At 36.1% G+C, this 13,486-nt stretch overlaps 1 protein-coding gene across 1 annotated transcript; it reads right to left on the bottom strand.

The window, feature by feature from the left end:
* Window positions 1-232: 232 nt before the first annotated feature.
* LOTGIDRAFT_134119 (hypothetical protein) lies at window positions 233-11,337 on the bottom strand (the record flags this gene model as incomplete). Its single annotated transcript, XM_009067984.1, has 11 exons — window positions 233-487; window positions 944-1,101; window positions 1,453-1,580; window positions 1,724-1,812; window positions 2,106-2,235; window positions 2,519-2,659; window positions 2,944-3,098; window positions 3,448-3,515; window positions 4,990-5,041; window positions 5,242-5,307; window positions 10,999-11,337. The coding sequence occupies 11 exons, from the start codon at window positions 11,335-11,337 to the stop codon at window positions 233-235; spliced, it is 1,581 nt and encodes a 526-aa protein (XP_009066232.1).
* Window positions 11,338-13,486: the final 2,149 nt, after the last annotated feature.

Below are 13,486 nucleotides of genomic sequence, written 5' to 3'. Positions count from 1 at the left end.
AATCTGCTTTACAGTTGATAAACCTTTCTAACAGCTATTTAGAAATCTTTTAATAGTCAATTAAGCTACATACGATGCATTGTTTGACGCTGTGATGTAAATACGGATACAAAGTAGGCCTAATTAGGCATTTTTACTGCTTATAACACAATAATCATTGCATGTATGCCAAAATTCTATCAGCAAATTGCGAAGATATTTTAAGAACTATATAATTATTATTATTCCCGACTTACATGTATGATGAGTGAACACTAGTTGACGAACCAGTGGAACTCGTGAAGTTTGACGTCAGATTATAGACGTCTGTGACTGACGACGACGTCATGAAAGTTGACGTCAGATTGACTACTGTAGTGTTTATAGCTGCCACGTGACATTGGTCTGTTACCAACGAAAGCACTGGCATAGGAGGGCGATGAATTATGGCACCAATTCCTAACCAGAAACTAAATAATAAGCTACACACTAAACCTACGCCGGCTCCCTGAAAAAGAAACCCAAATAGTTTAAGAATGCATTTTGAGAAAGTTCAACTTTTTGAATGGTAGACCTAACCATACCTTAAGAATCTACGAGTAGACAAGGCCCATATGCTGTAAAAGGAAGCTGTAAATGCCACCAGAGCCCAATGAAATATTCTTACCGCCCCGCCAGTTCCCAACCTGGGGTATCATCAAACATAACAGAAGTTACCCTAACAAGGGTAGGCCACATTTTAAAAAAAATTAGTGTTTCAGACACGTCCTGTCGACTATACTATGCCAATAACTCTGTATTTCCATGTCCATTGTAAAGCTTTCTTTTAAATGTCACCCCGAGTGTGGTCGGTAAAGGGGTACCAGGTGATAATGTGAACAACTACCCTTAGTCATTGGCATGGATGATAATCCCCACCCTCCCCCTTGAAAAAGTCTACTCCGGGGCGAAAAATATGCCTTACCCAGGAATTAATAGACGGGAAGAACATGGCGAGAAGGAATAACATCAACAATGGTCCACCAGTCATTCCAAACGATCGTAAAGCAATATTCAATATCGTTCTTCCCATAAAACTCGATAAAAACGCCAGTCCTACTGTCAAGCAACCAAAAAATATTGCTGAAAAAGAAATAACATTTTGAGTTCCACACAAGTATAAAATGAGTTTATTTGGACAAGCATAAGGAAAACGGAAGCTGCGTTGAAAAAAACGACCAAAGTCGAAGAAAATCATCAAGTGATGCGAATGTCTCGCTTGTCTCATCAATGGTATCTGTTACAAACAGATTCGTCTGAATCATGAATGCTTATTAAGTTCTCAACAGTACTGCCACAAACATCATTCTGTCCACAGAAGAACCCTAATCAGGGAGCATAGTTTTTCAATCTGCTCGTGGTACGATATAGCTCAACAATCTGCATTGTTCCTGACGCTCGAGCGCGAGGTTTCTTGCCTCCATCATGACTTACCCAAACATTTCGAGATCACGGTTGCTGCTCGATCTGAAATCTGCTTTCCCCTGGACAGTTTATAAACCGGTTTCACTACATCCTCTAGGTAGACTAACGACAGAGCGTTCACACCAGATGACACAGTGCTGAAATAGAGCCAAAATTAGCTGATGAAGCCGACCAGCTTCAAGCAAAGAGAGTGTAATTTCTCCTAGTGGTACGGTTTTTGGCATTGTCCATTTCAACCATAGAAAAACTGTACAGAAAGGCGAGTTATAAGATGCCTTACCTTAAGGCAGCACTAAAAACACAGGCAACGAATAACCCGGCCATTCCAGGAATCACTCCAAGAGTTTCTGTAACCATCAATGGAACTAGCTATGGAAAAAAGAATAAAAGAAAATTTGATCTTCCTGCTTGTCTCCACATCCCTTTTAGTGAACAGACTTCATGGATCTCTGGTTTCGAATGAGGGAGATTGATGCTCTTGTGGTACGACCCAACAGCATAAACTAGGGTGCTTGAGAAGCCTTTAAGATCGATTCCAAAATGAGGTGTTATATAATCATCAACGAGCGATTCAAATATATTATTACATATCGGTTATAGATTCTCACATTGTCTCCAATGAGTGTTTCCGTGACTAGTATTCTGTGGCTCTGCCGACTTACCTGATCTAGTTGTGTTATACGCCCACTTTTAAAAGGATCACAATCTTTATATTTGGCGTAAGCTACCAGTCCCAGTAGAGACAGGAGAGATGTCGTTATCACATTCCCTGGTAGATTGAAATATATCGTCCTGAAAAAAAATACAAATACTGGAATACATATAATTGGATAAACCTTTAAATTTATCAAGCAACTCCAGATGGCACTTCGTTATTAGGTTTGTCACCTTCCTTTCAGGAAGCTATATAATCATTCATGACCACGTATAAACGTAGAAACCTTCACGAACTCAATTATCTAGTCTGAACCTCTCAACGCACGCCTGTTTGCCAGGAGTATGGCTTACTTCAATTTATATATTTAGATTGAACTTCTCGAAACCATCTTAAAATTTCGGAATAAAGACGACTCACCCTTGAGCAGTTTTAAGATTTTTAACACAGAGATATCTCTGTACCATGGCTTGATTGACAGCATACACACTGAGGGTAGTGATAGACCCCCCAATTATTAAACTCCATACGGTATGGCGTACCCGGGGGTCGGGATCAAAACTGAAAAAATTGAAAAACTAATCAAATACGATACAATGAACACCGAGGAAATCTGGGTAACAACATTCTGGAGGGATTCTACCACTTGAGATACTGATAATTTTTGAGCCTCTGCATGGGTGTTCAGCAATATTAGCAGAGCTGTGCATATTGGAAAAGTATTGAGGAGAAATGGCGAAAGTACATCAATACAACAGTCCTCTGCAAACTGTCCTTATACCAAAGTAATGATGCTGCCACCCTTGTCAGGGTAAAAAAATCTAAGAGATAAGAAAACAAATTACTTAAAGACATCAAGTCTTCCTCCTTCTTTAGCTCTAGCCCAGACTGTTCCCAGCCCTCCGACATCCAGGGTACCCTTAATTACCAGAGCTGAGAGTCCAGAGAGTACCACCAGTAACTGAAAGACGTCTGTCCATACCACAGCCTTTAATCCTCCCTAGAAGAAAGAAGTGAGAAATATTTAAAGACAATACAGATCGGATTTGCTTCCAGCTCATCGTGGTAAGAAAACTTGAGACAAGACAAGCTCAATCGCAAGTGTTTCAGAAAAGCACCGTCCTACTCTTGTATTATGACAAACGGTAGAAAACTTTGAACGAATACATATCGGGTTCATTTTCATCTCGAGTCTGCAAATACAACGACAGAACTGCAACATGTGTTTGGTAAATGGAAAGCATGATTGTGGTTCCACTTATTGTTTATACCACTAGGATGAAAACCAATGTATAGCATTAATGCGGAGATTTTGTTCTAAAGCTAAGTACGGATAAGGTTGCACTTACGACGGATGTATAAACTGTACATGCTGCACCTACTGCTAAAACTGAAATCCATAGAGACAAACCACTCACTGAAATATACGATACCATAATATGATAACGGAACGACGAAAACAAAACACGGATAAATGACGTACTGATGACGTTCGTGTACAGATGACGCCAACCAAAGTTTGATGACGTGACGTAGACATGAAATGACAAATAACGTGACGTCAGATGACCTAAATTTATACGAACAGATGACGTAAATATCTGAGATACAGTTCTATGGTTTACCTTAACAGATATAACAATGTATCTGGTTTGTTATATTCAATGAATGCAAGCAGTGTTTTGTCTATTGTTTTGATACATTGTTTACCTAGATTTAGAAAAGGGGGTCACACAATGCCAGGAGTTATTCGGTGGAATCTAAACAAATTTCTCAGTTACAAATATCGTCATTCTAGAACTGTCTGTTTTAACGGTAATAATAAACTTCCCGACATCTCAACATAATCGCCATTACCAGAAGAAAATAAACATGTTACTGTATCAGCCCTGAGTGAAATGTCAGAGAGATTTATTTAATTAACCCAATTTAAAGTGTTTGTATCACTCCGCCGCACGTGTAAATTGACCGACGAGTTATCAGACGTTAGTCTCTGACATCAAGACTTCTCCTGTCTTTGACTAGGACAAAGTGGGACTGGATGATAGTCAATTAGACGTCTGCCTCACTTCTCGGTCATAAAGAAAACTACAATAAAACATTGTGGAGCTGTTTTTATTTGAACACTATTCTTGGCCAATGATTACCCTCGATTTTAAAATCACATTAGATTCTTTGACCAATTGAACTCTTGTAAGATATAGTGAGTTTTTCCAGAAAATATAAATGCCACATATAAGACACGTATGTCATTTAGATGCTCTGTCAACATGTTTGTTTTGGGAGACAATGACAACTCTGAAATGAAGGGCGGTGATGCGTCACTGAGGTAGGTCCGTCAACGTATCTCACTACATTCTAAACATGAAAAAAGATCAGCTTTTCTGGAGATCGTGAAATTCTGAGTAACAACAAACTTCAGGTATTGTTTTAATATTTGTAAGTTGTGAAATAAGACAGAAGTTAGATATTATGAGAAATGTATCTGTATTGTAATGCAGCCAGAAGGTTTGGGGGCAATGAAACCAATATCGAAGTGATAATGGTTAATTGTTGATTTTAGTAGTTGTAATATTTTACTCAAGGCAAGGCCAATAAACTTAATATACTGAATTCATGATACTTCTGGTTTTATTTAAAATTTTGTTAACTTATTTTCTTGCCTTTTCTCTCGGGGAAAAGTACCTTTATAGTAGTTGCGGATGTCGTGCGCGAAGCAGACCATGCTTTTCAAAACACCTGATGGTACTTCTCTTTGGAGGGGTCCACTACTATACTACTATTACTCTTGATTTTACCATACTTTGGACGAGATTTTCATTGTCGGAATTGTTTGCTTGTACGGATTTTTATAAGCACCAATTAGACAGTGTCTCATTCTATTGACTTACCATGACTAAACGCCAATGCTGGAGCATAAAACACAACCGCCATGTAAAATATCTGAAAAATAAAACGTAAATTCAAGATATCACAGGATATGGAATTTAAATTCCTGAGGATTATATAATTTATGAGAGGCAGGGACCAGATTTCAAGTTGCATGACTGGCCTATTTAATCCTCAAGATGTTTTTAAACAGGGACCAAAGCAGCATTCTCGTCCCCAATAGAATCCTCAAAAATATGGAAGATTTGTCTTACCATTTGAACTGTAAAAACGAAACATCCCATGAGTCTAATCTTTCTGTTAAATCTCATCTCTAAATACTGAAAATATACAAGATAAAAACTATAGATGTTGAGTTTTGCGTCCACATTTCAGACCAGCAATGAACCACCCTCTACAATTTTACATTTTTGAATTATTTGTTTATCTTGTAAATCTCTCCAGAAGTAGGTAATTTCTTATCAAATTGGTGTATTCCAAGGCTGAAATCCACATTTCCACATGAATGAGAGATGGAAACGGTGTTCAATCATTTGCGCAACTTTAAGTTTGGGATCAAACGGATTTCTGATCCCGATTGGGCTATTGTAGTGGGGATATACAGTGGCATGACAACAAGTGGATTTAAACAGTACCGCCAAAGAAATTAAATAAACTTAATATGGGGTTGTGTTACTTTAAATTCTTTAACCGCAATCTAAATATTGACAGAAAGTATTCTCTTTAAAACTGAAAATTTACATATTAAAATATATCATAGTAGAGACTGTCAAATATAAACACGATTTGCACCTTTTATTAGGGTATTGACATTCAAGCCCGGGTTACACGATACATGGTCTGATATAGGTGTATTTATATCTAATATCACTATTTATACATTGAAGGACCTTTCATTAGACATTATAAATGAAAGGAGTGCTACGTCCTACATTTCTGCACCTTCTTAAGAAGACGGGCAGCGACATGCACTGTACAATGAGGGAAATTTTGCCAGGACAGCGGCATAAGTTTACTATGTTTCTTTGTCCAACTGTCGAAGGATAAGTAGCACACGGGGTCTCGGTTTATTAGACATTCAAGTTAAGACTACACGATATAAGATCTGAATATCGAACTCGAAAAGGGGGTGCGTCGAAATCCCTCGAACTTTTGCTGCATTTATACAATTGCAGGTGTCCTAAGCGAGAAGGGTCCTTCTTTAGCTTTGGTTTGCACTATATTTGCACTAAGGTTCGTTTATGGTCAATTCATGGAACATCCCCCCTTGATGTTTTCTCTTCAGAGTATTCCTGTGTCCGACCTCGTCTGTGTGTGTTGTAACACAGACTTAACTGTACTTAGAAAGTTAGCCTTGAATATTTAACAGTAAATAGACGAGTTATGTACCCTTTTATCTTGGCTTAATTTAACAAAATATCAAACAAGTTCTGGTTTAAAAACACGAGGTTATATTTACAGTGTAAAATACCTAATGACAATAGACTAATATTTTAACAGGGCAGAGAACCCGCAAGTCGGTCGAAAACGGTCATTATAATTAGATGGTTTTAAAGCAGTTTTCTATTCTCTTTTATGTGTATCAGGGACACTGATGTAACATTGATTTGCACCATTTCAATTAACAGACTGAAACTAGCTGTTTGATGACGTCACCATCACAATGTCCTTAGTATGATATTAGCAGCTTTTGCAATAGTGACGTCATATGCGGTTTATCATTGCTATGATCTCTGGAACTGCATAACAGTTGCCCGAAAATTGTAATGATGCAAAAAGTACCATTCCAATTTTCAGTCAAATATCGCAATGGGTCTTGCAATTGCAGTCAGGGACGTTGAATACGATGTATAAAGCATGTCTCGGTCTTTATTGCTCTACAAGCATGTGGGCTCAAGTATTTTTTTTTCGAAGATTTCAGCTTCTTGATTTTGATTATAACGTCGTTAGTTGTAGAGGCAGGGCACGCAGAGTACGCTCGCTTACCCTGAACCCTGAACACGTTCTGAAGCCAGGATATTTTTTTCTCTGCAGCTCTTTGAAAGGAATTCATATCACTGAATTGTGTCTGTTTGTGAATGTTGCTTCTATAGTGTTCAAGGCCCCCAGCTGACTGATAATATTCATTTAGTACAAAACCTTAGAAATATTGTTTACACATAATACATTGTTTACATAATTCATTTTGTTTATATAATCTTTTTGTTAATTTGTTTACAGAATGAAAGATCTTTGTTGACAAATCGAAATATCTAATTTGTTAATCGCAGATCATAAAATTCCCTACAACCTAGAGACGAGTTTAATCGTTATATAATAGAGACGTTTGGCAATATGTAAAACGTGAATAATAAACATAAAGAAATTGAAGCGTTATGTCTTCTTTCTCTGTATCTTATTTTAGCTGATGAAGATCGACAGTTTGAAGTGTGGGGTGAGGGAAAATGTTCACAGGGTAGAACCATGACTCATGCAACATCATATTTCAATAGGCCTATCATATCAATTTTTGGCAAATCCTGGTTTCTTCAAGCTGTGCACATTATAAATCCATCGATTGTCTTTGCAAAATTTCCCTCATTGCACACTGCATAGTGTTCATTGTCTTCACCAGCCGATTTTGGTGTCGAAATGATTAAAAAGCAGATTTGTAGAACATAATATATTTTGTTTAATTTTCATTTTACGTCATCTCATCAATTTTCATGTATGTTCACGCTAAACGCACCGCCAAACTACCCTTACATCATTTTTCTATTAACCGACTTCCAGCTTTTTCATTGTCCTGCAAATTTCAGATTTTTATTGAAAATAATAATTATTATTATTTATCCAATTATAATCAACAATAGAAATTAATTAAGAGATAATTCATTCTCATTTCGAGTGTGTTTGTTGTTTTTATAATTGAATGAATGAAGTGAGAAAATCTGAAAATGTTTGTGATAAAAAAAATGATTGATTATTGATCAAAATCGAAGTGTAAACTGGAACGTTTTGATTTTATCTGTTTTAACATATATTTTATTTGTTTAGATTATTTGGTTGGTTTGTTTTTATTGAAATTTGATATTGAATTAAGTCATAGTGCCCCTATAATCCGATTAAATGCAGTTATTGATATTTCGAATCGCATTATGCGAGTGTAAATTGTAATCCACCGCAAAATCAAAAAAGCAGATCGGCCGGTCAGGTAACTTATTCTATACCAACATAGGTCGAGTTACGTTTTCGAATTTTAAATCCTTGTTTCCCTCTGTCGGTGATATTGATTGCAGGGACTGACACTGAAAAGCGACTGCAAGCTGTACGTCCGAGGGTAGGAGGGGGGGGGGGGGCGCCCCTTTGGTTCCGACTCTGGGTATAATAATCGAATACACCTACAGGAACCAATAACGTAAAACTCCAGCTATTTAATTTGATTACTATGATAGTATTTGTTACGAGTGCAGAACATGGGATAGTTAATGCACAATGGTAAATAATCGATGTTTTCAGGTGAGTTCGGTCGTAATTTCAACCCCTTTCATGTTTTTACAGATTAACAATAAATCGTCTATTGATCGTTTACATTCATGTCAGTGGGACATCCATACAGCCGGAAACTTACAGATCTAGGTAATAATCTAACAGTATGGGACTACCTTGACCCAAGAGGATTTATTGTGATTTAAGGATGATGTGCGCCATACTTTATTCTGGTTCTTTTTCTTTGTTGACATTCTAGTTTTAAGAGCTAATAACAATAATTTTTGAAGTAGGCCTACGGATATTCAAATTTATAAGCAACTTGACCCAAAGCTTTAGATCTTTTTTTTTTTGAAGCACAATGACCTACTTTTTTTTGTCCCTTCCTACTAGACCATTCTTGTTCTAGTCCGAAAAACTCCTCCCTTTCAACCCACAGACTCTGACAGATTAACTTGATGGCGACTCGCCTTTGAGAAGATCAGAGAGAAATGTACAATCGTCGTGTAGAATCCAGGTGTAGAGCCTCTCATGTCTTTTGTTTTTGCACCTCAAAGGACTAACAGTCTCCTGTCGCGGCCAAAGAAAAGGGTTAAAGTTTCTCGGATTACTGATGGTGTTCTGATTTTAACGACACACGGACCCCATCTTATTGTAGTGTACAAGTAGAACAAGGGTTGCTTCGAGAAATCAGACCTACTCAGATTTTGTAGGTCCTACATCTTATACAATATTTATAGACATACAGTCCAAGGGGAGTTTAATTGTTAAACATTTGAATGGAAATCTGTCCTTAATATGAGCAAAATGGTCTAAACGCATTGAGTTTTGGTGCAGTAAAATTATAAAGTTATTGGGAATTACAAAGGTCGTCTTGACTAGTAGATCTCGAGATCAGCTGTCCTTCATTTTTAGAATGGAAATCTGACGTCTAGTTCGTCTACAATAAGTATTCAGAACGGTACACGTAGAAGCCTTCAGTGTCTCAAATACGCATACAAAGGCCAGAAAATCTCTTATGTATCACTTTAAAGGGATTGTAAAGAGTTTTTGTAAACTGTTTATACATGACAGGGACAATGATAGCATCAATGTGCATCATTCCAATTTTCAATCGGACGTCTGTGGTTCCTGCAATTTCACTAAAACTAAGTGTTTTATGATACGACTTTAGTCAAAGGCCCTTAGATCCTGCAGTTTGAATGATGCAACTCGATGCTTTCAGTGTCTCCATCCTTCATTGTGGTTTCTTTTCATACATCTTCTTAAAGATACAAAATAGGTTTCATACAAAACCAATTCTGTATCATTGAGAAGATGTTTGAAAAGAAACCACAATGAAGGATGGATCCTAGTTTTTGTATTAAAATTTCTCAATATTTAGATGTTATATTTTGTAAGCACTTGACACGAGGAGTGACCTTTTGATATGAGTTGAAATAAAATATAGGAAGAGTATTTCAATTATAATATATCTTCACAACTTGTGTATTGGGCATCTTAAGACGCCTTCACATCATAGGCGATTACGAGTTGTGTTTAAAACTTTTCTTATTCGCAACCATAAGCAACTTGTGATTGCCATCGTAAGAATTCCCCTTGTACTCGTATTAACCACTCGATATATTCATTTCTAAGAATCGCCAAGCTAATTGGCTTTCTGGTATTGCTCATATGTTATGGTTATAGGTCTTAATGCTAGGCTCCGAATATTTATCGCCATATTACTGTTCGAAATTCAGCTTTTGATATTTGGTTTCGGGTTTTTTCAAAGGGATTGGCTAACCTTCCTTATTCTAAGGTCGTTGCAGTACTCTATCGGCAAACTCGACTAAATAATCATCTTGATCTACTTTCTAGATAGAATTAAATCACGTTTTAATTCAATATTTTCTTTAAGTTGTTTATGGAGAGGAAACTGTAAAGAGGTGCAATTGAAACTGAAGGTCATGGCCAAGGTCACCTATTTTCCTATTCTCGGTTGTCAACCTGCAAATTGCATCTGATTTATATCGTATGATCTTCAATTTCTCATAAGACTTTGATAGTAATGTCAATAAGGTTTTAAAATACTGAATTGACAAGGAAATTAGGGTCAGGGGGTCAGGTAAAAAGGGGTTGTATTTACTATGTAATTTGTTATTCAACGAGTAAAAAAGGGATTTATAAAATAGGTTATCTTTTGATTGTGCAATACGTTTGATAGAAGATAGAAAATATAATTTCGGTTTTGATGTTTCATTTCAGCCTGCCAAGTGTTAAGATATTTGTAGTATTTTCAAGATGGCTGCCTTAATTTTCAAAATGGTGGCTCTAATTTCAAAATGACTAACCTTATTTCAACATGACTAACCTTGTTTCAAAATGGCTCACACAGTTTCAAAATGGCTGACCTAATTTCAAAATAGCTAGCACAGTTTTAAGATGGTTTCCAACATTTCAAAATGGTTGACTTCATTTCAAAATGGCAGTCATATTTTCAAGATGACCGTAATATTTTCAAAATGGCCGTCATTTTTTCAAAATAAAGTTACTTCACTCACCTCATAAGCGCTGGATATCTTGAGTTTGAAGAACAACGGGATGAAGACATGAGCAGTGATGGGAACCGAGATGAAATATGAAAGTGCGTTCACCCAGAATGAAGCACCAAAAGTGTAAATCTCCACTGGGGCACCAAGAACAGAAATGGCGGAGAGGAAACTTGCCATCACTGAAAATGCGACGGGTAAAAAGGACATGTTCCTTCCGCCCATTAAATATTCGTCCGTAGATTGTTTCTTTTTGCGGAATCCATGATACAGTCCAATGAATATAGAAACGGCCAACATGGCACCAAGCACCACAAAGTCTGGCCAGTCAAATCGGTCACTATTCGCCATTTTTTAAGTTTCTAAATATACGAAATCTCACAATTTCGTTAACCACTTTGCATGGGTATGTATCCAATAATTATTTCATATCAATATCCATTATTTTATCTGAACTCCCTTTTTATCGCATCCATATTTTCCAAGTTGTCCTGTTCTCCAAATTTTCAATTTATGTTCCTTTAAACTTTTTTTTCGGAAAATTATCACAATTCTTTCATCAAGATCTTTAAAGAGATGAATTCCACAAATATTCCTAAATTCTCGACAATTCACTTTTTATGTCTATTCCTTGACAAATATCTAAAATTAATCAAACTGTTTATAAAAATGTTCTGCACCATATGAACAATATTCTTGTATTCAAGTCACTATGCTAATAATCTCTTTATCTTACGTTTATTCCTGCCTGATTCAGGTAACTAAAAAAAGTCCTTATGTTAGCATCTACAGATATTTCCTATTCTGAACACTTCCCTATTCTGAACACTTCCCTGAACTCTCCTCTCCTAATATTTAATTAAATTCACGGATTTCAAATTAGGGTAACTTCGTAATTTTTAAACTTGCGAAATCATCGTCATAATGACTAAAAGTTTTTCACTACAACTTACAATCCTATAACACGTTTTTAAATTATCGAAAAATCAGCGAATTGGTGAAAGGAAAAGACAGCCAATCAGGGATTTGATATACGTCAATTATTATGAATTACCGTATTGTATTCATTCTTATAACACTGATAGGCCTGTATAGTAATACAAATCCTGAATGACTCCGCAGTTACACTTCAATCTTTCAAACTTCAATATTGTTATAGTAAACTGTTATTGATACAAGTATAAAATATTTTCACTGTTAAAATAGTGCTCAATACAATTCCTTGTCAACGCTACAATTATTTTTACACCTGACGATTTTTCAATGACCACACACTAAGGAATATTTCTGACTTTGAAGGAGTGTTTAACTTCTTTTTAAAAACTTCAAAAATTATCAAAATTCTCCGTATTGAATGTTATCAAAGCGTTAAACAAATTGTAATAATTTAACAGATAATGATTCAAGAAAATTCAAAAATTGATAAAATCGTGTTTTGTTTTGGAAGATCTTTTGTTAGTTCAGAAGGAAGTTGACACATAAAACCATTTTCTCACACCAATAAATTATTACAAAGAAATAAGGCGATGATTGTGATAAACGCTATTCAAATTATTCAATGGAAAATAGTTATTCAACCTTATTCATTAATTCACGCTTATTCAAAATCATTCATTGAATAACAGCGTCACAATCATATCTGCATAATCTGAAGAAAGAGGTCCGATTGCCTCACAACACTATTTCATCTTTCTTATTGTTTGTATTCATTATATTCCTGATGACGATGTGAGAACCACATTGAAATGTTGAATATTAATAAATACTCTTGAAGCATATGTCCATAGGATTTTCTTATTTTACCATATCATTTCGACGTCTGTCACAATAAAGTAGAACCTAGTTATAAGTTTTCAAGATTCACTAGCTGTTATATTTGAATCCGCTTCAATCCGTTTTCCTTTTGATAACAGTAACACTGATGGGTTAGCTGGACCAGGATTTCGATCTGTTAGGGTAAAAACAAATCCAGATTAGTCAATGTTAGCCTGATGGTTTCTCAATCTCGCAAACTTCCTTTTTGATTGAGAATTCTTCCTGAAAGTCAAACTATTAGGATTTGATCCGTATTTTATTCGACTTCGATCCGGTTTTCTCTTGTTCTGCTGAATTTTATGAATTCCTCGAAGTCCTCGAAACGTCCCTCGTAAAAAAACACTAGGCCCTATCAAAATCTGATCGCATACAAGATACTTGCGATATTAATCCGCTTTAATCCGTTTAGCAAGTAATTTTTTTTCCGGAAAATCTGTCCTTACTGTAAGCTTGTCTCAGCTGAAAACCAAACACTTGATCCAATTTCTGTTACTGATCCGTTTCAATTGGGTTTAACCCTCTCAATGTCTGATCTGGTTTCAATAATTTAATCCGTTTTATCCGATCCAAAATATTACGTAAAATCCAAACTACCAAGTTGTCCCGTGCACTCAAAATTTACAGTCAGTGTTTACTGACAAATTGTGCATTAGGCCTACATTTATAATCTACCAATTCACTTCTC

The sequence above is a fragment of the Lottia gigantea genome, assembly GCF_000327385.1.
Source record: "Lottia gigantea unplaced genomic scaffold LOTGIsca_88, whole genome shotgun sequence".
NCBI classification, from domain to species: Eukaryota; Metazoa; Mollusca; class Gastropoda; family Lottiidae; genus Lottia; species Lottia gigantea.
The sequence above is the reverse complement of the archived record's forward strand: the minus strand, read 5'-3'. Positions and strand labels throughout refer to the sequence as shown.